Source organism: Vigna umbellata, chromosome 3, assembly GCF_029865625.1.
Source record: "Vigna umbellata cultivar VRB3 chromosome 3, Vumbellata_1.0, whole genome shotgun sequence".
Classification (NCBI taxonomy): domain Eukaryota; kingdom Viridiplantae; phylum Streptophyta; class Magnoliopsida; order Fabales; family Fabaceae; genus Vigna; species Vigna umbellata.
This window is the reverse complement of record NC_142167.1, coordinates 53,763,027-53,790,082: the sequence shown is the minus strand read 5'-3', so window position 1 is coordinate 53,790,082 and position 27,056 is coordinate 53,763,027. Positions and strand designations below refer to the sequence as shown.

The window sequence follows — 27,056 nt, the reverse complement described above, 5'->3', positions numbered from 1 at the left end:
AATTAACATGATACTAAATAAAAAGTATATATATGTTTATTTTATGTTACAGGGAGTGTTACCACTTTGATTTTCCAAAAGTGATCATTAGACAAAAGCAAAATGTACTTTTCTTCAACATTTCCTTGAAATAAGCATGGTCAATTATGGAAGAATTGCTTACTTAGTTTGAAACTGCAATTTAGATCAATTAAGAAAATAAACATTGTCCAAGAAAAATAAGTACATACAATTATTCAGATGTTGCATAAAGAAGAAAAGAACATTTATTATTGGAATGAGTGCATTTAATACCTCCATCTTTTTTAAGTTGTTCGGAAGACATTCAAAAAGAGCTCATTGGCTCTAAACAGTTTCATAATGGCTACTTTCTTCCAAGTACACAAAGCAACCGAAGAAGGAGAAGAAAGATAGACACACTTTGTTCTATAGTGCAAAAAACGTGTTAATTTTCTGAGTTAATAAAAAGCTTCAAGAAGAACATTGTTTGTGTTCAATCAAGAGATGATCAACCTCTCTAGTGAGCAATTATGTGATCATTGATCATTAACTACAAACATTTTATCTTAGTCAAGACTAGACATTGTTCAAAGAATACTCGTTGAAGCTAGGAGTGATTTGTATAAAGAATTTTTGACGGTGTCAGTAGGAAATGGTTAGGACTCGAAAGAATACTCAAGTTAAATTAGAAGTGGCTTGTGAAAGAAAATTTTATTACGTCGATGGTGACTTGTTAAAAGAGTCGTCAAGGGGTTAGCTAAGAGTGGTCATGTGCCCAAAAAGTACTCAAGGAGTTAATCTCGAGTGTCAACAAACCCAAAGAGTACTCACATTGTACTTCATAACATTAGTGTATTTAGTGGAACTCAATCGGTTGATTGAAACCTAGACGTAATATACATGGTAACAAGAACTAGTATTAAAATGTGTATTCTTTTTTCCTCCTAATATCTTTACATTGCATGTTATTTTTATCTATACTAACTTAGAGAAGAGTCTTTTTTTTTTAAGAATAGGTAAAATAAAAAAAAATATTTTTTAATTAAGTAAATCAATTAAGCCTTAAATGTTTGATTATTGTACTTCATTAGACATAATTGTCATCAACTGATTACTTATTATATAATGTTGTCGTTTAAATATTACTTATCAAACAATATTCACGAAAAATGCTTAATAGATTTTAAAAACACAATTTAGGCCTTCATATTGTGTTTTCCTCGTTTTCAAAAAGATCAATTTGAAATCGTCATACCATCTTAAAAAGTCACTAGGCCATTAACCGATATATATCCAAATAAAATTTTTAACATAATAGACCAGTTTTTTTGTTATTGTAGCCAAGTTTGATGTGGTAGAAACTAAACAATGATGTTTAGTACAAAAGGAACTTCAAAGCATAGCAAGTTAAGTGTAACATGTTTTTGTCACTTAAAAGACTATCAACCTATACTTTGGCCCTTACAAAGTAAGAGATTTGTACACAAGTTATATCGATCTTATATAATATATCTTTAAATAGAAGTTTCACCATGCATAGCAAATAAAAATATTATCTACAATATTAACATACTTAATATATACTATTACTTTAAGATGTTAAGAGTTTGATCATAAATCATATAAAAAAATCATCATATATAAAATTTTCACTCTATCAAAATTTTGTTATAAAGAGTATTATTAATTATAAAATACCCCATAACATTAAAAATATTTTAATAAAATATAATACTTGCATTCTTTTAATTTATAACGAGATAAATATATATAAAAAAGATTTTAGTACTTATTTTATTAGTTGAATCCTTTATAATTAACAAGAAAAAGTTAAAATGTGTGAGAACCTAGAAATTGATTAAGAGTAAAAAATAACTTTTATAGAATGAAAATTTGAATTTTTTATTATTAAATAAAGTTAAGTATAAATTGAACTTTATTAGAATCAAATTCTTTTTATAAAAAAAAATTATCTCTAGAACTTTATCCTTAGACCTTCTCTACCCTCTCTAGAATTCTATTTTCACTATCCAAGCACACCTTTGTATTCCTCGCATCAAAAGTGACACATCTAATTGATCATTTTATCGAATAAAGTAAGTTAAATTTATGCCGTCTTCTTGAGTCAATGACTGATCTTAATGCAGATAAGTGATATAGGTCTTGCATGTGGACTTAGGAGGTTCTTTAGAGATCCTTGTTCTATTGTGATTCTAACTAAGCATATGCTTAGATCATTAATTGAGTTCTCCTTATGTTTTTAGAGGATCCTATAAGTTATAGAGCTTAAGAGCATCTATGAGGAAAGAAGGCATCCCTACAACTGGAAGGGAAGTTAGTTTTTCTTTTAAGCTTGAATTACTCTAATGAATTGTGATGTATGAAATGTTGAATTGGATACATGGGATTGTAAAATCTATTGAGAATGATGAATTTCATACATGCAAATACCTTATGGAATTGATATTTTGATGTGTTTTTTTAGTTGTTTGCCTTAATTATTCATTTGAATTGGTTATGTAATCTGATTTCATTTTTCTAAGACTATTTGCAAAGTGAAATTAGACATATTGTATTTGTAGTTGAATGAAAAAATTAGAGAAATGGACCACAGTACAATGTCAGCATGATCTGATTTGTATAATTATGTAGACTCGTTGGGCGAGTGTGCATAATTTTCAAGTTAGAGAGAGTTTTGTTCTTTGTTGGGAAAATTTGTAAAGAATTTAGTTATAATGCTCTTTCGTTGAGTGAACCTAAATGTTGTTGAGTGAATATCAATGTTGAGTTTGACAAAGAGGCAAATGAGGCTTGTTTGTTGGGCAAGTCATTTAGTCACTGAGTGAGTGCCTTTCTAGAGGTCACTCACTAAGCGAGTAAACAGGCTTGTTGAGCAAGCCTTCAAATTCTATTGTCCAATTCAATAGATCATGTGCTCGTGCATAGTATGCAAATCGTCACACTTTATAGTAGTCAACGTACTCATCAATGTCCCAACGAGGGACTTGTTAGTAGTTTGGGAGGGCTCTTCCACAAAATTCATAAACTTTTTCATATTTTCATTTTTTGGAAGAGCATACCTAATGTTGCTTGTTATGCTCATTCACACAAACATCATACTAAGTTTGTTTAACCTTTCTCAAGCTTTATAATAGGCTTTCTTTTCATTACTATGGTTGAAAAACCAAATCAAGATCCAATACACCTAAGTGAAATTGGACTTTCTCACTCTAGTCAAGAAAATGTAATCCATTGAAGACTAGAATAGACGTAGAGAGTGAATATAAAGATACTGAAATAGAGACGGTAATTCACGCATGCCTAGTATTAATGCTTTTAGTCATAAAACTAAAAGTAAATACAAATTCGGACATAAATAATCATTCAATGTATACTAATTTTCTTCTTTGGAAGATCTAGTAATACATAAACATAATGATGCTAATCATATTATATAATATTAATAATAATTAAAATATGCATAAACTAAAATCACCTACTACCTTTTGATATATAAATAAAACTAGGGACACATACAGTGTAATGTTTTCAATCAATTAGCAAAGGGCAATGGTTCAATCATAATTTCATCATTCGTATAACGTGATTTCAATTATCTTAAAATCAAATAGCAGTGGAAGAAAAGGAAAATCCCTAAATCTAATAATTAGGGTTCTTAAATAAATTTAGAGATAAACTTAAATTATATTTTATGCCAATTTCATAAAAATAATCCCTAAATTCATAATAAGGGTTTATCTTGATCTGGGAAAAAATAATTTGAGCACAAACACTATAAAAAGGATAATCATAAAACTAATAACACTTGCTTTCATACATGTAAATTCATTTGTAATTTTTCTATGTTGCTAATTCATTCCTTGAAAACTATTTTAGGATCTCAAGATTCATGATTGTGACACTTTAACACACATAAATCATAATAGGATACTAACTTTTATCCATGAAAAATACAATGTCTCATTCAACCTATGTTCTTCAACCTCTTGTTTTTGATATATTTTTTTGTCTTTCTTTCTTCTCTCACATTATTGTGAAAGAACATTATGGCCAAGGATAGAACCCTAATCCTCTTTCATAAATCAACGTCCATCAAATTAATTTTTATTATAATTTTTTATAATAATTAATAAATCTTTATATTTTATTAAATTAAGTGTAAACGTGTTATAATATTTAAAATAATCACATAATAAAATTAATTTATCAATTAATTCTAACAATTCAAAATATTATTTGATGATTGGATTATTAGTTTTTTTGAAAAAAGTGATTGATAAAAGTCGTCTTATGCTCGTTTCATTGATTTTTATACTTTTTCTTTCTCTATCACTTTTAGCCTTCATCCTCGATTCGTGAGACAACTCCCAAAAGCTTTTCTTCGAAACCCACTAACCCACCATTTTCCACCAATGAGTTTAACTCTGTGGGGTTTGTCCCACAACAAATAGCACCACCACAATCTTAAAATGTGATTTTAGACTAATTATAATTAAAAATAACATTATTATCATACATGATCATCTATGATTGTATAACGTTTTAAAAAATTATCAAATAATTTTAAAAAAATACAAAATTGATTAAAACACACTAACCAATAATATTTTCTTTCTTCCTAGTTGTGTATTACTTTTATTAAAAGAAAACTGTTAACTATCACCATCTCCCACCTCTTAATTAGTGGCAGCCCACAATCTTTTTTTTTGATACATCCTTTTCTTTTTCTTTTGTATTTCCTTTTTCATAAATTACACGTATTAGTTTTTCTGTTTTTTGGTGTAACACACATTTGTTGGATTTTGAGTTCAATCACTCTTGTTAACACGAGTTTCTCTTATATTAACTTCAACTGAATTTTAAAAAAAAAAATGTGGTTGATATCTAAAGCTAGCTATTTACATGTTTGGGAGGAGTAACTTTTTTTTTTAACGATTTTAATAACTATTTTAATGTTGTATCATTGTCAAACACTCATCACCTAATTAATCTCAAATTAATGCACCATTAATGTTGTATCGGTGGATCCCCTTAAAGTAATGAGGACAAACCCATCCACCCACTTAGGAAATAAATTTACATGTGATTTTAGTGTGTGATTGCCACATAAAAAAATTTAGATTTGTCTAATATAAATTTTCATTAAAGTTCCACGTACATATATTAAATGTTAGCATGTCTACTAGGTCATTAGAATCACATTTTCTTTCTCCTTTTTAATTACGGGTGAATATCTATTATTAAATACCAATTCGGTCTAATTCATTGTAAAAAAATATTCCATATCACGACCAATTTTAGAAATAAAAAATAATTAATTATTATAGTAGCTAAATTAAATATTTATGATTAAAAAAAGTATAATACGTTTGTGAATTTAACTTTAAATTAGTCACTAACATTTATTATTAAGATTTTGATTATAAAGAAATCTTTGTTTAAAATCATCTCTAATTATCAATTTAGATAATAATTTTTTGATAGTCAAAACTTTAATACCTAATATTAGTAATCAGTTTAAAATCTAATTTATAAATAAATTATATATTTTTTTATTTATAAAAAATTAATATTTTTTAGTAGAGTAATAATTAATTCTTTTTTGTTTTTAAAATTGATTGTCATTTAAGGATTTTTTTATATGAAATTGTTATCTTACACTTAATCTTAATTCATAAACTTTTCATTTGTTCTAATATTCGAAAGTTTATGATAGGCGAAGTTAAATTTAGTAAACATTATAAACTCTAGTGATTTTTTTTCTTATTTACTTTCATATATTGAGAATAAGGGTTTGAAGATTAAAAGCGTTTTAATTGCATAAATAAGTTTTTGTTCTAATTGTTTAACTTGTTTATGTGATTTTATCATTAAAGAAATGAAATTGTTTTTTCAAATAATGCTTCAAGTGACGCTATTTTTTTTTCTCTATAACTATATTGAAATGTTAAGCAATTTGTAATTAAATCTTATATGCTAAATTATATAGGTTGAAATAAATTTAGGTGATTTTTTTTGCATTAAATAAAAAATATATATTAAATGTATTGTCAACTTGTTTTTATAATAAAAACATGAAATTATAAATAAGTTTAATAGCCTCTTTTGTCCCTAGTTTTGTTGCATAATATCAATTTAGTCCCTCATTTTAAAAGTGTTTGAAATGGGTCCTCAGTTATTAAATTTTGCGTCAAAAACGTCCATTCCGTTAAATAGAACCAAACGGAGTTAATGAGCTGATGATCTGACAGTAGTTAGTGGTAACGTGTCATAACTTAGTTGTGTGCGTACTGAGCTGATGATCTCGATATAGAATTATATTTTATATAAATTTAAACGTAATTATATAACATCAAATTTAATTTGAATTTTTAGTCAGATTATGCATCACTTTGGATAGTTTTTCTAAAAAAGATTTTTTTTTACAAAAAAAAAAAAGAGAGTAACGTTTTACAAGCTAAACATTAATAGAACTGTATAAAAAGTCTTCTACAAATTAACTTATTTTAATTTATGATAATTTTTTATTTTATAATTATATTTACAAACATAAGAAAAGCAAAAGCTAAAAAGTGAAAGGATATTAGTAGGTTTTCACTTGCATGGATAAACTCGAATAATTTGTGAGAAAAGTTCAAACACATAGTCGATATATAGCATCCAAAAAAAAACAACATAAAGTGATCTAACTTTGTACACATCCACTTTGCTTTTCTTTCTTTTTTTTCATCTTTTATGTGTAAGCCAAAGAAGGTGTGGCCAATTAGAAATGGAGAAAAGCAGCATTTATTTTATCCCTTCATCATAGGCTAATGTCGCATTCAATAAACCTAATATGTCACAGAAATGAGTCTGAGAATTTAAAAAGACTTGGATATTTTGCACCAGGTTTAAGTGGCCACAAGTTTTAGGCATGTATATATATGGCTGTTATGTGTTAAGGGACAATTGCTTATAGCCATTACTCACTGTAGGTAGTGGTCCTCAATTTCTTCTTCCTTTTTTTTTTCTCGATCTTTTTTCTATAAACAAGACCCTCTTTTGGTCCCTATTTCTATCATCATGTCACGGTTTTGGGTTCTCATGTGGGAGAAAGTAGGGGACAAGAACATGCTATGTATGGTTTTATGCCAAGAATAAATATTCAAATTTATCTCAATTTAAAACAGATACAACCTTTTTTTATTATTAAATTAGTAATTTTTAAATTTTCAATGTATTAGTTTTACTAGTTTAATTGGAAAGAATAAAATTTAATAATTGTCTCGCGCTTTAAGTAATTTAAATATTTTTTTCTCTTTTTATTTTTTAAGACATTTTTTAAGGATAAATCCATGATAGAGTTACCGTCTCCAAAAGGGACATACATAGGACTTTGATAAATTTATAAAAGTTTAAAGGAAATATATAAAAGAAGGAATTATTTGTTTTAAAAAGAATAAAAAAATTATTATTCTAATGATTTAAATGGAAGTTGCATTAATTGGGATACAAATTATAAAGAACATCATAAGCTATGGAGAGATAATTACTTTGTAGACACATTTTTATATTTTTAATTGGATGGCATGTTTTGAGTTAAGGAGCCAAAAGTAATTTGAAATGATAAAGATGATGCTGGAAAAAATCATGGTTTGGATTAATCGATTGAATTATTTTAAAAGTGGTACTATTAAAATAAAATGCGTTTGGAATTATCCTTGAAAACTAATTTAATTTTGCTATTGAAGTTGTTTTGATAAAGATCACCACCTGACTCTCTACTTTATTTTCATTCAAGTAAGATATTTTTTCTTAGGAAAAAATAGAATTCAAAGTGACTACTCTCAATCCTGTTTTAGATCAAGCAAAAAAAAAAAGACTACAACTTAACTCTAGTTTATGCTTAAATTTCGTTCATATGAAGAAAGTTTTCCTTAAGTGAGGAGATTTTCCCTTAAGTTGTTTCTTTTTTCTATTTTAATATCTTTAATTTATTGATGGTGGTTTTATTTGATTGAGTTATATTGTATTATATGGTTGATGAGATTAATTGAATTTGTATGAATTTATGGTCATACAATGGAGTTATTATGAACCATGGTTAGAGTTGTGTATTAAGGATTAACACTTGTATTGTAATAGAGATTCCCTTACTTCATAGAAAATCTGAGTCATGAACTAAGATATCAGGTGGTTAAAAGTATAGGGTGGTCATACATAATGTGACAAGTGTACATGTGTGAACCTGGTTGTAATGATCCTTAATCAAGATTCTTACATACACTAACATATTAGGTGGTCAGAAGTATGGGGTGGTCATACATAATATAACAAGTGTAAATGTGTGAACTTGGTTGTAATGATCCTAAGTCATGATTCTTCTGTTCCCTTGTGTACCTACCTGACCAGTAAAAAGACCTTAATGTGTCATTAAGCTCGACAATTTCAATCATGATATTTTTCAGTTATATTGTTGTTGTTTGCTCACATTGATGGTGTGTTTGATACAATAAACATATGGGCTCAGAAACCCTTTAAGAGATATATTCTAAGAAGTATCTACTCACTTAAGTTATTTTTTACTCTTATACACACAAATAATTACTTTATTACTGATTTGGACGTCAAAGAGTGTTTTTTAGGTGAATATTTTTTAGTCAAATTCAACGTGACCTGCACAACTATTCTTAGGATCTAATCAAGTGTCTTGCAAACATAAAACTCAAGCTTGATAAGAATAACTTGTAAATCTAAGACTTGGATTAAATAAAATATTAGTTTCTCACATAAACATATTTAATACGAATCTTTTGAAAAACATCAGTCAATATTTTATTTGTTGAATATCTTTTCACTTATAGACTCATGTATATATGATTTTAATATGTTGTGTTTGACTGAAATTGGATTGTTTATTCATTCCCTTTTTATATCATTCTCTTATATTAGAAATTTATTTTGAATAGGTTATGTACGTGTGTTGTTTGTTTGATGACATATTATACTTGTACTATGTATGAGCAGTATCCGGAAGAGAATTTTAACTTTTATTTTGAATTTTATTTTTTAAATATGGTTTTCGAATGTTTGTATGTTATGTGAAGTTGTATTTTATAAATCCTATTAGTTTTTTCAGGGTTATAAAAGTTTCAAATTGGTATATTTAAGTTTTTATAAATCCCATTCGAATGTTTGTATATTTAATTGGTATTTTTTTTAGTGAATATTTAAAAGCATATTTACATTATAACCCAGTTTGTACAATTAATCGTTTTAGTCATAATTTAAACTCCAAAAATCAATAAAATATGTAAGAGTATAACTTCTATAGGTTTAACTGTGAAAAAATAAATATTTTCAAATATAAATTTTTTTTATCATGAAATTAATTATTATTATTTCTGATACATCTAATAGTTTCATATTATTTAAAAGTTAAAATCAAATACAGTTTAATTATTTTTTTCATTTATTTTTAATGTATTTTTTTAAAGATAAAACAATTACAAAACTCATTTTTTAAAACAAACAATATGTTTAATAGAATAACTATCTCTAACTATACTCTCAAACTTACTATCAAAATAAAATTCTTACACAGTTTTTCTTTTAATTGAGATTCGTGACACCTCCATTTCGGTCGATTAATTAACATGTCAATAAAATATTCCATAAGAGATTTACTTAAAACATTGAGGTATCTTAATTTATTTTGCGCTTCGATTTTTATTCTATTGACGACACAATTAATTAATAATACTTTGTGAAGTAGATGTGCATATGAGTGGAATATGTTGTTCATAGGTATAACATTAAAATTTTTGTTGTTCCTTTACGGATAAGAAGGAAGACTTTTGTGATTAGAGTCCTCTTTTTGTTTTCGGTGCAATCAAGTCTTCTATATTAATGGCCTAAAAATTTTATTGGAAAATAAAATGGTGGAAGTGCACACTTATTATTTCCCACCCAACACACAAAAATTCAAAGCAAAACCTTAATGCAAAAATTCTTATTCAAAGCAAATAATAATTCTCTAATATTTACATTGTTAAAATAAGCTCTACAAGAGAAATTTAGGTATAGTTCTTGTTATTTGTGAAAATATCCACAACGATCACAGTATTTAGAACAATATTATTTTTTATCTTAGAAAACTAGAGAAATTCACGATAAGATTAAAAAAATCGAAATTTGTTTATATTTACAACAGATGAAAATGTCGTTTTCATTTTAATTGTATTTTACCTAATTTCTTTCCTTATCAATTATGAGATTTTTTTTTTCAGAAAGAAAAACATGATGAACAATGGACACAAATTGGGTTCAGGCCTACTTTGTAACCTTATAAAGTATATGGATCTCAACCAAAGCCTCTTCTTGCACCCAATTTTATTCTTCCCGCACCCCCGCAAAAATTAAAACCCTCAATTTACACTTATACTAAAAAAATTCTAAACTGCAAAAGCTAAACCTACCCAGGCCGCTGCACCTCCCTTCCTCGTTTTTTTGTTTTCTCTCTTCAAGCTTTCTTCTCCACTAGTTATTTCTTTACACTAAGCATGTCTCCACTCTCTTTGTGCAATTCTCCTTTGACCGCTCCCTCTCCTTGAACTGCTCTATGGTGATTAAGAAAAGCTTTATAAAAGTTCCTATTGGACAATAAATAACAAAGATATTCATATTTGAATGTATGAAAACAAAAATAAAAGCATATACAAGAACATAAACGTCAAATAGGAAATATGATAAATGGAACCAAAAGTGAAGAAAATATGAACAAAGATAGAATGCACGAGAGGGGAAGGAAAAATGATGACACTTCACTTATGGGGCACATAGGCTCACTATCCCAAAATGGGTGAGGATGTCATCACTTGAGTACTAGCTCAAGATAAGGCTAGTGAAGATGACACTCCAAATAAAGCACTCTCATAAAAGGTTGAACAAAGTGTAGGTATAATCTCCCATTATTCAATCCTTTCAAGAGTCTTGAACAACCCCTTAAATAGGTGAAGGTAAGGAGTCTCTTAGAAAAAAAATATAGCTTAAGATTGTTCATACAAAAAGACACACTAAGCTTCTAGGTCTAAAGGAGGTGTCTTAAAGGGGAGAAAACCTTAGTTTGGTCTCCAAGCCTTCTCTTTATGTGCCCATGACCTCTTAGAAGAATGTTAAGACAAAATCGCCTATGTATCTAAACGCTTTCATGTTTTGAAGTTTAATCAAATAACTTTAAAACAGAAAAATAATCGGAAAACAACTTAAGGTGAAAACACAAGACTTATAACCTGAACTTTCAACATAGAAAACCTACACATAACTTAGAACCATAATTCCCAACATAGAAAAGCTTAGGAAAAAACTTAGGTTCTTAGGAAATAGGAAAACATCTAGATCAAAACACCCAACGCAAGACCAAACACTATTGTACCTAAAGCATCTAAGAGAGTTGAAGTTAAACGTTTGATGCTTATCATACCTGAAAAAGGTATTTAGTTTAGCTCTTGAAATCAAAACAAGTCAAGACAATGTCTCTAACAAAACAAACTAAAAGATTTAAAGACTACAATATAAAAGAAAGCTTAAAACAAGCTAAACACTATCTGTTTAAGAAGAAACAAAAACAAAAGAAGTGTTTACTTGGCTAAATGATACCATGAACTTAAACAATACTTTTTCCAACAATGAAATCTTTATACAACACTTTGTATCTTTGGAAAAGAGCTTAATTGTTAAAAGCTACCTAATGATAGGAAATAAAAAAGCACTTTGTTGTTCTGATAAAACATTAAATAACATTAAATGCTCAATATTTAAAAACAACAAAGATGAAAAGAAAAGACGTATCTGTTGCATGCACAATTTACTCTACTCTTTGCAAATAAGCTATTCTACACGCATCCACAAAGCTACATATCAAATATCAAAACTGGACTTAGAGACAAAGGAGATATTCACAAAATGTTCTTCACTTGAAGTCATCCTAAAAAGAATGTACAACATACTTCAAGCAAAGTACTGAAAAAACATGTTTGCTCTGACAAGTTGACTTACCCAACGACTATTGTACAAAGAAAGAGAAAACACGAGTATCAAGGCTAAAAGTTCAAGTCTAACGGACATATATCCATGAAGCGTTTAAAAGTTCAAGTCTAACGGACATTTATCCATGAAGCATTTAAAACTTCAAGTCTGACGGACATATATCCATGAAGCGTTTAAATAGAAGAGCTTTCAAAAGAAAAATCAAGAGGATATAACTTAAGAGGATAGTCAAGTGCAAGGCTTTCAACGAAATATCCATCCTAAGAAGCATTCAAGAGAGAAGAAAAGAAAGAGCTCATAAAAAAGAATACACATGAAAAAGAGAAATAGAAGAGAAGAGAAGAGCAAAAAGAAAAAGAAATATTCTCGAGCTTCATTGTTATATTGCTTATTGTTGTAAGAAAAAAGAAATAAACACCTACGAGTGTTTAGACTGCTTTGTATTGTATTTACATCCTCTATGTGAGAGTAATAGTCTGAATGACTTGTAAGCAACTATTGATTACAATTTTGAAGAGAATCAAAACACTTACAAGTGAACTTACTTTTAGTTAAGGAATCTAGGCGTGTAGTCTAATACCAGGAGTGGTTCGAATACTCAAAGGAAATCTAGGTGTGATAGTCTAGTACTAGGAGTGGTGCGAATACTCAAGGGAAATCTAGGCGCGGTAGTCTAGTACCAGGAGTGGTGCAAATACTCAAACTAGGAGTGGTGAGCATACTCAGTTGTAATCTTGTGAAGATTATAGTGGAACCCTCTGCGAAGGAGACTAGACGTAGCTTAATTGCAGTGAACCAGTATAAAAATACTTGTGTAATTATTTCTTCTCTTATTTAAACGATCCTCTTACAAAAATCTGCAGTTGTGCTTTATTTACATATACAAGAATCTTCCATGCTAAATAATTACTTTTCATAAAGGAAGTTCTTGCAAAACGTTGCAGTATATCTTTTGAATAACACGATAAAAACAACTATCATTTTTCAATATTTATCAAGTTGAACGTCTAAGCATTTAAAAGAAAATTTTCAAACTTGATAGCGTGTTATTTCAGAAGGATTGCGAAATTTTTTTATTAACATTGTTCAATCCCCTTTTAGTGTTTTTCAAGTACTTCATATCTTCTTTTCAAAGTAATTCTCAACCTCTCTTTCGTGAAGAGAAGTCATTTGGTGATTCCAACAAGTTCAAAATAATCTCTTTGTTAAATTAAAATTTCCTAGTAAAGATTTGCAAAATTATATATATATATATATATATATATATATATATATATATATATATATGTATTATATATATATATGTATTATATATATATATGTATTATATATATATATATATATATGTATATATATATATATATATATATATATATATATATATATATATATATATATATATATGTATTATATATATATATAATACAAATATAAAAACAGCTTCAAATATATTTTTTTAAAAATATTTACATCGCAATATTCTTTTTATAAAACTTATCTAATTTTAAGAAAAAGTAATCATATAAAAAATGTATTTATATTATTATTAATAGTAATGTATATGATAATATGTATCATAGATTTTTATTTAAGATGTTATATATATGTGTTTATATTCATAATTTTTTTTAAACATACATTTAAATTATAATATTTATTAGAATGCAAAATCAAATAATAATCATTTAAAATTTTTAAGAGGTTAATTATAACTTTGAAATCTGTTATTTTTTTATAATATAAAAATAGTCATATAAATAAAATAAAAGAATTTATTTTTTTTAATAATTTTCAAATTATAAAAAAAATCCATTGTTTTAAAAGATATGTAATTTTAATGAAAATTTTCATTTAAACATAATTTAATATATATATATATATATATATATATATATATATATATATATATATATATATATGTATGTATGTATTATGTATATATATTATATATGCATATTATTATGTTATTATCTTATCACGAGTTTTTTTTTAACCTTGACCTTTTTTTATATTTAAACATCGTCATTTGATAAACTTTTTCTATTTTCATGTTAGCTTTTAAAAGTACTGATAAAGTTCAGAAAAGAAACAGCTTTCTACTTCTATTTTTTTACATTGATTTTAATTTTCTAAAATAGTTTTAGGGAAAAGCTATTTACTTTTGTGAAAACCACAAACATGGATGGCTATAATAGTTAACTTATAGAGCAAATCTTGACTCAAACTTGTCCTTCCCTTAGAAGGATAGATATCATCTGTTCCATTTTGTTTTTTATCCTCTCCTTCTCATAATTTTATGCTAGATAAAAAATAAAAAATTTTACATTTCAATTTTGTTTTACATATGTTTTAGTTCGAATTTTGTTTAACAGGAAAATAATACAAAGTTTGAAGCCTGGAGTCACTAATGGTCACTAACATTTTAATTTATCTGCATAATATTATAATATTATTGGAGGACCATGAAAGGAGACATCTTTAATATATAATAAAAAAAAACAAAGTTCATTACTTTCTACACAGTATATTATTTGTAAGCCTTTCAATTTCTATTCAACTAAAAAATAATTCACACGAACATGTTTTTTGCAAATAAGGAAAAAGTTATTCCCATTTTCTTGGAAGAACTTGTGGGAGAAATTGCCTTGTGAACGCGTTTTTTAAACAACTTAGCTGACCGTGCGTTGCATGTGATCGTTTTTCTTCGTAAACTAAGCGTTTTTTTCATACTTTAAGATTACACGTTTTCATGAATCATTAAGAAATTTCAACGATTTTTCCACCTATCGCATTCGTGAGTTCTTGTTTTATATCCTTTTGTAAATTGCACAGAAATTCAATGTGATAGAAAAGTTTACTTCTTCAGTACACTAACGTACCATAAAATGTTTTGTACCAAACGCTATTTTTCTTCCTGGAAATCTTGAAGCAATGTTGTGTCATCAGACAGCTTTCCCCCTGTATCACGTTGAAGGGTTGACGCTTATGCTTGAAGCTCAGAAAAAGTATGCATTATATATTGTCTATAAATTAGACATTGGATCTTAGAACAGCTACATCCTCAATACTAGTTCATGTACTATTTCCCTTGTCTAGATATCACCAACATGGAGAACAAACATGGTAATACAACCTTATTTTTTCTCGCTTTATGTCATGGAATCTTAACGTGGAATGTTAGAGCAAAGGGTTTGTTGTCATTCTTGGTTTTTTTCAAGCTTGTGTTTAGCTATGTCGGTCAAAAATGGAAGACATGGATGAATAGTAGAGGTGAGTCAAGTTGTGAAGGTGTGAAGCAGGGCTTGGAGTACATTGAGAGAGGGCTTAGAGTGTGCAAAGAAGACGTGGTTTTGGTGATGGAAAAACTAGGAATGATTGTTGAATGTGAATGTGATGGGATTGAGGAATGTGCTGTCGAAGAAATTGAGGAATTGTTTGATGAAGACGTTACCTTGTCGGAGGTAGAAGCAGCCTTTGATGTGTTTGACGAAAACAAAGATGGGTTTATAGAAGCAAGAGAGTTGCAAAGTGTGTTGTCCTCTCTGGGGTTAGTCAAAGATTTGATGGAGTGTCAGAAAATGATCAATGCAGTTGACAAAAATGGTGATGAACTCGTTGATAGAACTGAGTTTGCCAGAATTATGGAACAGAGTTTCGGCTGAATCTTTTGCTGGGTGTGTGTTGAGTTGAGATTTGTTAAATGTTTTTACTTAACTCTATTTACCTTAATTTTTGTAATTTACCATAAATTAATAATCTCATGTACTTTCTATGATTTTAATTATAAATCTGGTTTCATCAATCATCGTTTACTTATAATCTAACATCATCCCATCTTAATCAATTGTTTGCATTCTTTTGAGTAAGTAGTATTAATACCAGCTTCTTCCTGCATTTCCTACTCTTTTCACTACGTTTCCAAACTTTCTCTTATTATTTAAACTACCCTTTTAATAAGGCTAAATTTTTTTATCTCTCATAATTTCCTCATCCACCTACACCCACTTTTTCTTAACTATGTATCCTTCGAAATCCAGTTCAATAAATTACTAAATTTTAAAATTGGATTAAAAAACTTTTTCAAATTAAGTTACAAATTTCGAAATTCCATTAATGTAGTTACTAATTTCAAAATCCAACCTTAAATTCTTGTGATTTTGAAATCTAATATTCAGTTTATCTAGATTTCAAAATTCAAACTTTTTCCAGCTTTCAAAATCCGATTCTCATCTTATTAAAGTTTTTTAAAATCCAATAATTATTTTCAAACCTGACACTTCATTGTTTTTATTTCTATTTTTGAATATTTTTTGTTTTTAATTTTTTTAAATGTGTTTTAGCTTAATAAATTATATTTTAAAATAATAAAATATTAACATATATAAAAATATATTAAAATATTAGATTAAATTATAATAATTAACTTATATTAAATAATGATGATAATAGTAATAAATAAGAATAATAATAATAAATGTTTCAAAATTAAGTGAGTTTGGAAGATTTTTTTTCAAAATCTTGTAAGTTTCTGAACTAAATTTCAAAATTTGATAAATTTTTTAATTAAATTTCAAAATCTGATGATTTTTTAAATAAAAAGTTTAGTTATTTTTTAAATTGGATTTTGAAATCTAATGAAAGGAATTGTAAGACTAAGAAAAACAGAGTGGTAGGTTATGAGGTAATTATGGGAGAGAAAAACAATTACCCTTATCAGAATGTAGTTTAAACATGAAGAGATAATTTGGATGTGCAGAGAGAAAACTTAGTGGTGTATATAGAAGTACCTTTAGTACAATGCTAGTGTCAATTATGAAGTTCATTGGGCTTTCTTTAAAGCCCAAATTATTAGACCCAACAAGTTTTGCAGGCACCCCTTTCCTTGAACAGACCCAAAAAAATGAAAAAACTTTGTCCCGACCATTTGTTGTTGCACCTCCATCTTTTCTTTATTGCAGCACCCCCCATAATCTTTGAAATACCAGTTATGTCCTTTTGCGTAAAAGGAAAATCATCAACTAAAATATATTGAATATTATGAAATAAAAAAATGATTAAAAAATTGTGAAATCTGCCAAAAATCTTGAATAAATTTTGACTAAGAAAAGAGTGGTATAATGATTAGCCTTAAATCATGTGCAGTAGACGACCTGCTCAAGCATTCAGTCAAACAGTTAGACTGCATAATGGAAGGAGATAAAAGTTTATCTACTACAGATAAGTTGGTAGCAGTGCAAACATTTATCAGGTTCAAGTATCTTAACAATTTTTCATTATTTTATTAGTTTGTGTCCTATATCACACTACCTTACTATAAAAGGTTTAATTCATAATTTGTTCTTAATTTTTGTTTTTTTCATTTGTTTTAGTCTTAATAATTTTTTATTAATTTTTAAGTCTTATTTTGTTTTAAATAAATTCAAATTTGTTCCTTTTCTTAGATTTATATAAATGTTGTTAAATTGAAGTTACAACTATCTTTATAAACCATACATGTCAATTTGTATAATTTTTTTTAATATTTTAATTTTTAATTTTTTTTCATATCAAATTAGTGTCGTAATGATAATGCTACATGTCCAAAACACAAAAGAATAATTCCTAGGAAAAATTGAAAGAAATCTAAAAAAATGATTTTTAAAGATGATATATTTTAAAATAATAAAATTCGTTTATAATTAAACTATTTATATTAAAATAATTTAATTTTAAAGTAAATGAGTTTCAATATTTTTAACCTACTACCAATCCTAAAATAACATTTTATAGATTTTTACAAATATTGTGTATTTTTGTTAGAAGAATTAAATTAAAAATGAATTAACAAAGAAAAATATACTTTTTAATTTCTTCAAATTTTAAGATTTAAAAATTACAAGAAAAACTTTATTTTTATATTTTTAATATTTTGTTTAAGTTTTTCTATAATTGAGTTGGTTCATGTAGCGCATATTTTCATTAAAACTTTAAACAAATTTCAAGTTTAAAATAAGTATTTTTTATTTTAATTTAAAAATTTAAAATTAAGTTTAATATTTAGGTGAAGTGATTTGAAGTATAAATTTTAAAATATTATTTTAACATGGATATATAAGATATAATTTGGTTTAACTCATTTGATATCATTTTGAAAGCAATAACATTGTCTAATATAAAAAAAATAATTAAAATTCAGTTGAATCAAAACTTAAATATAAAGTCTAACACTGTTATGTGACATTAATATTTATACATGGTAATGATACTGCCAAGACACACCTTAACAATTACATGAATTTAAAAAGAAAATTAAAAAGATAAACAAAAATACTATGAACTAACAGGTGTTATTTAAAAAAAAGATATTAATGTCAATTAAACACTTTTTAAACAAATATAATAAAATAATTAAGTTGAATTAATTTAATACAAAATAAGACTTAATTAAAGTAAAAAATATTAAAACCAAAACAAATCAAAACAACAAAGACAATTCAACCTATATGAAAATGAAGTGAAATTAGATTTAATTTAAATAATATAAAGTTTAGGTTTGATATATTATGAGAAAGTAGTGAAAATATAGTTGGAAAGTGGGATAAGGAGGAAAAATGGATGAAAGCAAATGAAAATGAATAGACAAAGGGTGTCATTTTCAGAGACGATGAAGGTCAACCTCTTGCAACTGCTAATGTGTTGGAAGTGCATGAAGAAAAAGCCATTCAACTACTCTCCAATTCTTTTTTCCTCACTTTCTCACTTGTTTCATTTTAATAGAAACACTACTATTAAGGTTGTTTCTCATTATTTAGTACACCTTCTTCCCTCCTCATTTTTTTTTCCATAAATGTTATCATAATGTCTTTATTCCAAGGACCCTCCTAACTCTTAACCACTCACACAACTATAATACTCTCATTACTTATTTAATTAAATTAATAAGCACAAAAATCTTTAAATGAAACATAAAATGAAAGAATAGTATTTTTTGTTTAATAATTTTAAAATTTTTATTTGAATATAATAAAATTTATGTAGTATTGGTTGAGCTATCTATTGTATCTATTATAATTCTCTTATTTGACATTTACGTGCCATGAGATTTTATTTCTCTATCATCATAACTAATTTCCTTTTGTTCATATACATTAGGAGTATGATTAAAATATATATTATCTTAAATTTTAAAAAATAGAAGATAAAATTGACAACTGAAAAGAAACTGAAGGAGTATTTATTATATACCAAATTTTTTTAATTTTGCAAATATAAGTACATTATTATTATAATTATAGAATGTGTTAAATAAATGATAAATAAGATTTTGAATTTAGCCTAAAGCACCATTTTTAGACTATCGGATGCTCTTAAAGTAGTGTCTTATAAAGGGTTAGAGCATCGGGCACCAATCTATTTTCAGCATTGAGTTGTTTAGGAGAAATTGATATTCTTTCTTCATTAATTGTTGATCAAACTAAAATTTTGACAAATGGTCTTAGACATATGAATATGTAGTTTGACCATTGAAATATTTGATTGGAAACTTAAGGTTAGAGTAATATTATTTATCGTTTCGATGTATTTAATGAAAATCTTGTAAGTGAATATTATGCTAAAGTATTAGAAAATAAATTATGTATTATTAATGTTTCAATTGAATTAAACAATATGTGATGAGTTTGGATAGAAGTAATAAACATATGCATGACATGGTGTGATAATTTAAAATTTGTATGAAAATGCATGTATTGTATGAGCATGGTATGTTCAATATCAAGGTAGATTTGATATAATTCTTTAGGGTATGCATCTAAGTGAGGATAAAAATGGAGATTATTCGGACACTCTACTCACCATTTAGACTCATGTAGAGAATAATGAGTTATGTGGTAAGAGTAGTCGAAGATCTTAGTCTAAGAAAGGTTCTAGGGTTCTCATGACGGGAAAAAGATTAACATTGTGTGCAGTAGGATGAAACTCATTTGCAATGCATGTATCCAAATAATTAAGTTTAGAAAATTCATTTGATGCATGATATATGGTGTGAGATCTATTTGAACTGTATGATGCAATATTATGATATGATTATTGGTGTACAATGTTCCTTTTGTAAAATAGTTTACCCTTTTGTTTTTGATAGTTTTGTTGTGTTTTGGTTTTTCTTCTTTTTGTAATGATCACTTTTTTTTGTGAGTAGAGAAAGATAAATGTTTAGGGACACTGTATAGTATGACACCCCAGTCAGCCACGGATCGACCAGTCAACATACCTCTCGATCCAATGCGAAACAACTGGTTGGTCGGTCAGTCAAACCATAGACAAGATTAGCAATGAGAATAATTATGTTAACACTAAGTTGGTCCATTACTGTTTAGGTCGTGATTAAGTCAGCACTAAACAAAAGTCCATCCCAAAATCTATAATTAATACAGGTTTTATATATAGGTAGTTGGTTACTTACTCATTTATTGTCAGAGTATTCAGACAAACACTGACTTTAGCATCAAAGTACTTTTTGTAGATAGCACCCGGTTCAACCGAGCGGTAGAGATGATCGAAGACAAAACATTGACCTTAGCTTGGAACTTGGAGGATATTTTCGAAAGAAGACTTAACCTCGACCGTATAAACACCTTTAGGGGATGAGGATCCAGATGTTTGAATTGATAGAAGATATGAGTTGATAGAAGATACTAATGTATGTTATGTATAGTTTTGGAATAGAATATTATAATAATAGTTTTGGATTCCATATATGTTTTATTTTTGGGATAATAGTACTAGTATAATATATAATACGGATTGTATGTGTTTTTACTATTAATCCTTAAATGTCTTATTTAAGTACTATTGTGTTATTAAAAATGGAATCTTAAAATATATATATATATATATATATATATATATATATATATATATATATATATATATATATGCTTCAAAAAATTATTAAATAATGAAAAATTTTAATTGTTTAAAATTTGTTTGAAAACCAATTTCGAAACTAATTTTTTAGTATCCAAAATCTTGATAGTTATGGTTAATGACTAATTTAGCTAACATTTATAATAAAAATTGTTTTAGTTACAACATAGAAACTAATTATAATTTTTTATTTATAATAAAAAGGTTAAACCCCTTCGAAGGCCCCTATTTATGTAGGGTTTTTCCAATTTGATTCCCGTCTTTTAAGTTTTGTCAATTTGGTCCTTTATATTGAAAAATTGACTCAATTAGACCCCTGCTGTTAAATCAACTTAACGGGGTTAACTTTTTGATGAGCTGTGAGGGTGACGTGGACAGTTTTTGGGATGTGGCACTCACAAACCTTATACGTGGTTTTTTTAATGAAACCTATGTACTTGGCATTTTCTTAAACAAACATTTTTAAAATTAGGGTTTGTCTGAAACATTTTAAAATTAGGATTCATTGAATTGAATTGGGATTAAAATTGGACGATCTAAACGTTCAGGATGCTTCATCCAAAACGGCTCGCACATCATCCTCCAAATTCACGCTGATGGCCCATGTCCTGTTGTATCATCGGAGCACGACTCTGATTTTTCCACCGACCTTGACGTTAACTTGCCTTCATCGCCATCGTCTAAAACCCCCCAAAACAATCTACAGAACATCCAAAAATGATGTTGAGAACCCCAAATTCAAGATTCTCAACAACTTAGTTAGTGTCAGACAACTCGTACCACCAGACGCTTACTACCAAATGTTTACTACCAAACACTTACCACTCATATGCTTACTACCAAACGCTTACTTCCATACGCTTACTACTAAACGATTATCGTTAGATTTTAGCAAAATAAAAGACAAACTAAGTCCTAAATGCCCCAAAGACAGTTCTCAAAACTACAAAATTTCCCCAAACTATGATTTTAGAACTTGGCCTGTCAAAACTCCTATTTTATGCCAAAAAATCATCCTTCTTCTAATTTATTCTAAATCAAAGTTTTGTAACAATTCATCAACTCAGAGTTACCAAATCTACATTCCCAAATTCAATAAACAACTTTCACATTGTTATGAGAAAAGAAAGGATAGGAATTGTATTTCTTATTCCATAAGAAGAGAGTACAATTTTACATATATATAATTGTTTGAAACAATATATAAACGGAATATAAATATAAAAATAGATTATAAATATATGAAGATAAATGCACAGATATGAACGGAAAATAAATTAAATCCAATACACATCAGCAAACCAACTACGCACTAGCATTCATAAGTTTCAATTTAACACGCCACTTTTTCAAGCAATTAAACATATAAAATTTCGCAATTCAATTAAATTTCACAAATCAATCATCACATTATCATACAAACATCAAATATGACTTGTTTACCAAATCCAAATCAAATAAATTAACTTTCCTTACCTGATGAAAGTTCAACCACTCTAAAAGGTCAAAAATCGTTCTCACAATTCTAAGGATACTAATTGCACCTACAGGCAACATAAACATGATCAAGGTATGCAATTACAACCACTGATCAACTGAGAACCTAAAAGAAAGCTTAGAGGAGGCATTTAACTGAAAAATAGCCACATGTAGAGAAGAAATGTGGAACCCTAGAAAAGAGCTCTTTTTTGACAAATTGATCAGTTAGATACGAAAATTTTGTCGCCCTTATTTTTTAGGAACTTATCTATAAAAGAAGAAGAAGAATAAAGAGAAGACAGATAAAGATTTTAAGGTTGAGTTTAAAAAAATAACATATTTTTTTTAAAATAAAACTTATCTATAAAATTTCTATTTATACCTTATAACTTTTTAATATATATATATATATATATATATATATATATATATATATATATATATATATATAAAATTGAGTTTCACTGTTTAAACATACTATAGACTCTTTAAACTCTATTTTTAAGGTTATTAGGTTAGTCATCCTAAGTTACAAAAATAGCTTTTAAATTTATCTATTCAATAAAATAATGATTTTTTTTATCTTAAAAATCCATATATATATAAAAAATTTAGTTTCACTATTTAAACATACTATAGATCTTTAAACTCTATTTTTAAGGTTCTTAGGTTAGTCATCCTAAGTTATAAAAACAGCTTTTAAATTTATCTATTCAATAAAATAATGATTTTTTTTATCTTAAAAATCCATATATATTCAACGAACGTTTATTTAAATATATTTTTCTTGTATGTTAGAAGATTCCCACTGTTGTAGTCATTAAACTGTGCAACCTATTTTTAGTTTAGCATCCCGATATATTATTTATATTCTTCTTATTAGAAAATGTTACGCATATTTAGTTAGTTATAGCTTAAATATTCATATTAAAATAGGTAAAGATTAATTTAAGAAAATTATTTGTATAATAGTATCACTTTCAGAATATGTTTAACAATAAATGTTTTTAGTACCTATAACTTCACTACATTCTTAACAACCTGAGTTGCATGACACAATTTATTACACTTTATAAACATCCATATTACAGATTTTAAGTGTTAGATATAATTAATATTTTTAACATTAATACCCCTCCAGAAACAACAGATTTAAGTGTTTATATGAAAAAATAAAAAATGAGACATACTAGTGGCATGAATTCTCACAGTTTCTGGTGTGAGAGGGTTATTGAACAGATCCCCACAATGAATGCTCTTATGAATCCAGTTGCAGAATTTGTGCCTCACTAAATGCATTCTAGGCCCATCAGAAAGTGATGTTCTCAACACTTCCATCTTCTTTTTCTTCTTGGACTTGGACCTGGACCATTATCCTCCATAACTCTATGATGTTTGCAGCCACAACCAAATCCAACCCTTTCTTCGAAAAGCACATTTACCAAAAAACAACCTTAGATCATAAAACATGACCATGCCAATTCCTGTCCTATCCAAACATTACTCTTTCTAACACGTTTTCATTAGCATCATCACGCTCACACATTTGACATTCCTAACGGATTAGCCATGCATTACGAGAAACAACGAATGTCTAACACATTATTATTCGATATCCCACATGAAAAGGAAAAAATGAAGATACGGAACTTCATAACCAGAGGAAGATAATAGTAATGGAATTAAATTATGATATGATTATTTTGAAATAGTTTGCAGAAGGGTCCCCCATATGTGTGAGAAAGAAAGGAAATCACAATAGAGACGGGTGATATCACCATCACCACAGAGGTAGTGACGCAAGGTTACACAGTGCACCAAACTCAAGCAACTATTCCTTTCTATTTGCCTCGAATGGCTTCTCAGTTATGTTGGACCACATCTATATTGAGGAACTTCCGGGGAAGTTTGCAGCTTTTGGATCATCTGATCATGTGGCTCCTACTCCAAGGAAGTCAAAAAATGGGGGTGGAACACCATCTGGGGGGTCACTATTCACCACTTTATCTCTCATTCCTGCAACACATGCTGATGATGATGATGCTTCCTTCCCTGTGCTTGCTGATGCCGATGAGGAATTCAAGAAACTGTAAAAATTGTTGCGTGTGTTGTTCTCTAGCTGTTGCATTGCCCTCAAATATTGTTGGGGATAATGAGGGTATAAACCAGATTGAACAGATTCATTGCTCCTCTCCCAGCTTCTGATCTGCCCGTTAGACTCTCCCGTCATGTCATTGCTTCCACCACCTTGCAAACCCAACCCACTTGAAAAAGTCAGTTAATAGCATTGAAGTCTGTGGGAAAAGTTTTACTTGCATTAGTCAATTTTACATACCCAAAAGGTTGATGAAATTATGAAAACAAAACATTGTTTGATTAAACTTGTTTGGAACAAAAGAGAAAATTTAAGAGCAAGCTAAAGCTTGGTAATTAACGAAACTTGGATGATGCAGCAAGAATGTGAAAGACCTGCACAGCAGCTGTTTAAAGGAACAAGATGGTTTTAATTAGAGGGAACAACGAAGGAGAGAAAGGATTCACCGGAGAAGAAATCAAATGGTGCTTGTTGAGCTTGAGCACGCAGGCCAACTTGTAGGGTGTTTGACATTGCTTCTCTCACACCATTCATGTTTTGTAGAGAAGCATTTAAGCCAAAATCAACAACCTCACCAGAACCTACTCCATGGAAGGATGGGAAACTAGCCAGGTTATTTGTGACTCCTACTCCGTTGTGGAGGAGATTGAGACAATAAGAAGGCGATGGTTCTTGTTCCGTGGTTGAGGCATTGTCCCTGCTGCAAAAGATTGGATTTTGCTCCACCCTTTTGTAAACAGATTGGCTCATTCTCCTCCTCCTGTAGGCACTGGACTGTTCCCTGTACTTCCTGGCCATTATAACATGCCAGTGATTCTTCACTGCATTATCTGTTCTCCCAGGGAAAAGCCTAGCAATCATGGCCCATTTGTTGCCATAAATTCTATGTGCCTGCATTAGCCTCTCTTCCTCCTCTTCACTGAAAGCTCTTCTATTGATCCTTGGATCTAACTGGTTGAACCACCTCAGCCTACAGCTCTTCCCTAATTCAAATACAAAACAAATCACATCAAAGGAAATGAAGGGAATTTGACAAAAGACAAGAAAATGCCAACAATGTATGTTCCTCTCTTTCATACAATACACCCACAACATGAGAGAAATAATATAACTTGTGTTAATTGGCTATCATTTTGCACTTTGGAATTGTTTTCTTCCACACCTGATCTTCCTTCTAGCTTTTCAGCTATGAGGTTCCAATTCTGAGGGCCATAAAGAGCCACGAGCTCCTTGAGCTTGGAATCTTCTGCAGGCCTCCAATGCCCTCTTGCACAAAGTTTAGAGTGTCCACTATCTACCTCTTTGCCACTGAGAAGGTTCTCGTTAGGGTTACTTTCTTCACTAAACTTGCCATTGTTGTTTGTTTTCTCATTACTGTTACTCTCCCCAGCCCCAACATCACTACAGTCTTCAAAGTTTGAGGAGAGGAACTCCCTCATGAAGGGAAAACTCCAGCTTGTGCTCCTTCCATTTTCCACCCCAGAAGCATGACCATGATGATGGCCATAACCAAAGCTTTCTTGAGATGAAAGAGCATTTGAAACAGTAGCAAGAGAGAGAGACCCCATCATGTCTGCACAGACCATTCCCATTGAAGGAGAAGATGGAAAAGGGTAACATGTGGGGGCATTCTGGTTTTGTTGTGAAGAGATCATGCAACACTTGCTGCTGGCCATGACTTCATTTCATAATTTCGTGACGCAAATGTTTGTTGTTCTTGTTGTTGATGATGTTGGGTTTGCAACTGTTACCATTCCTCAGCGCTCATGCGACCAACAATGTTTTTGTGTTATGCTGGAAACAGTGTAGCATGAGGAAGTTGAAGCGGAAAAGATTTTTCAGCGAGGCAAAGGGACTTGGATACCACCACTGGTGTAAAGTCTCAAGTGTTTTTTTTTTCACCAAATGTGAAAATTTCACGCATTTCTAAGATGTGCAAACTTGAAAAGATCATTTGTTTTTTTTTATTTATTATTATTTGTTTTACCATTAGTACATTTTTGGGACGTGGGCCGGCAGAAAGTGAACTTCGAAAGATAAATTGTATTTATAGTTATTTTACAGATACGAACAAAGAAAAACAAATGGTCTGAATAGACTTATTTATAAAATCGAAATAGAAAGTAAAATAAATTTCTCTTGCAAGTAAAAATTAGTTTTACTTGAGTTAAAAAGCTTTTCATTATCACGCAATACATCATTATAACAATATAAAATTGTGATGCAGTAGTTTTAACAAAAAATATATTTTGAAAATAATTTTATTCAAGAAATTGTTGAAAATTAAACGTTGGAAACTTTTATCAACGTCCCTCAACATTATTCACAACAACTTTTTAACTTGTTATATTCAAGGAAAATGATACTTGAACAACCATTCTTGACAACATTTAGACACGCGCACACGTGTCAAAATCTGAGTGGTCCATTTTCATTTAATTTTTTCAACTGGACCACTCAGATTTTGACACGTGTGCGCGTGTCTAAATGTTGTCAAAAATGGTTGTTCAAGTGTCATTTTCCTATATTC

General features: G+C 28.6%; 2 protein-coding genes across 2 annotated transcripts; one reads left to right on the top strand and one right to left on the bottom strand.

Moving 5' to 3' along the window:
- Positions 1-14,960: 14,960 nt before the first annotated feature.
- LOC124827569 (calmodulin-like protein 3) lies at positions 14,961-15,860 on the top strand. The gene has a single exon (XM_047300646.2). It carries the CDS (start codon positions 15,123-15,125, stop codon positions 15,708-15,710), a length of 588 nt encoding a protein of 195 aa, XP_047156602.2. The 5' UTR covers positions 14,961-15,122; the 3' UTR covers positions 15,711-15,860.
- Positions 15,861-23,954: 8,094 nt separating this feature from the next.
- Positions 23,955-26,494, bottom strand: LOC124827575 (uncharacterized). The gene is made up of 3 exons (XM_047300656.2): positions 25,689-26,494; positions 24,973-25,509; positions 23,955-24,678 (listed from the first exon to the last, which is right to left on the bottom strand). The coding sequence occupies exons 1-3, from the start codon at positions 26,200-26,202 to the stop codon at positions 24,362-24,364; spliced, it is 1,368 nt and encodes a 455-aa protein (XP_047156612.1). The 5' UTR covers positions 26,203-26,494; the 3' UTR covers positions 23,955-24,361.
- Positions 26,495-27,056: the final 562 nt, after the last annotated feature.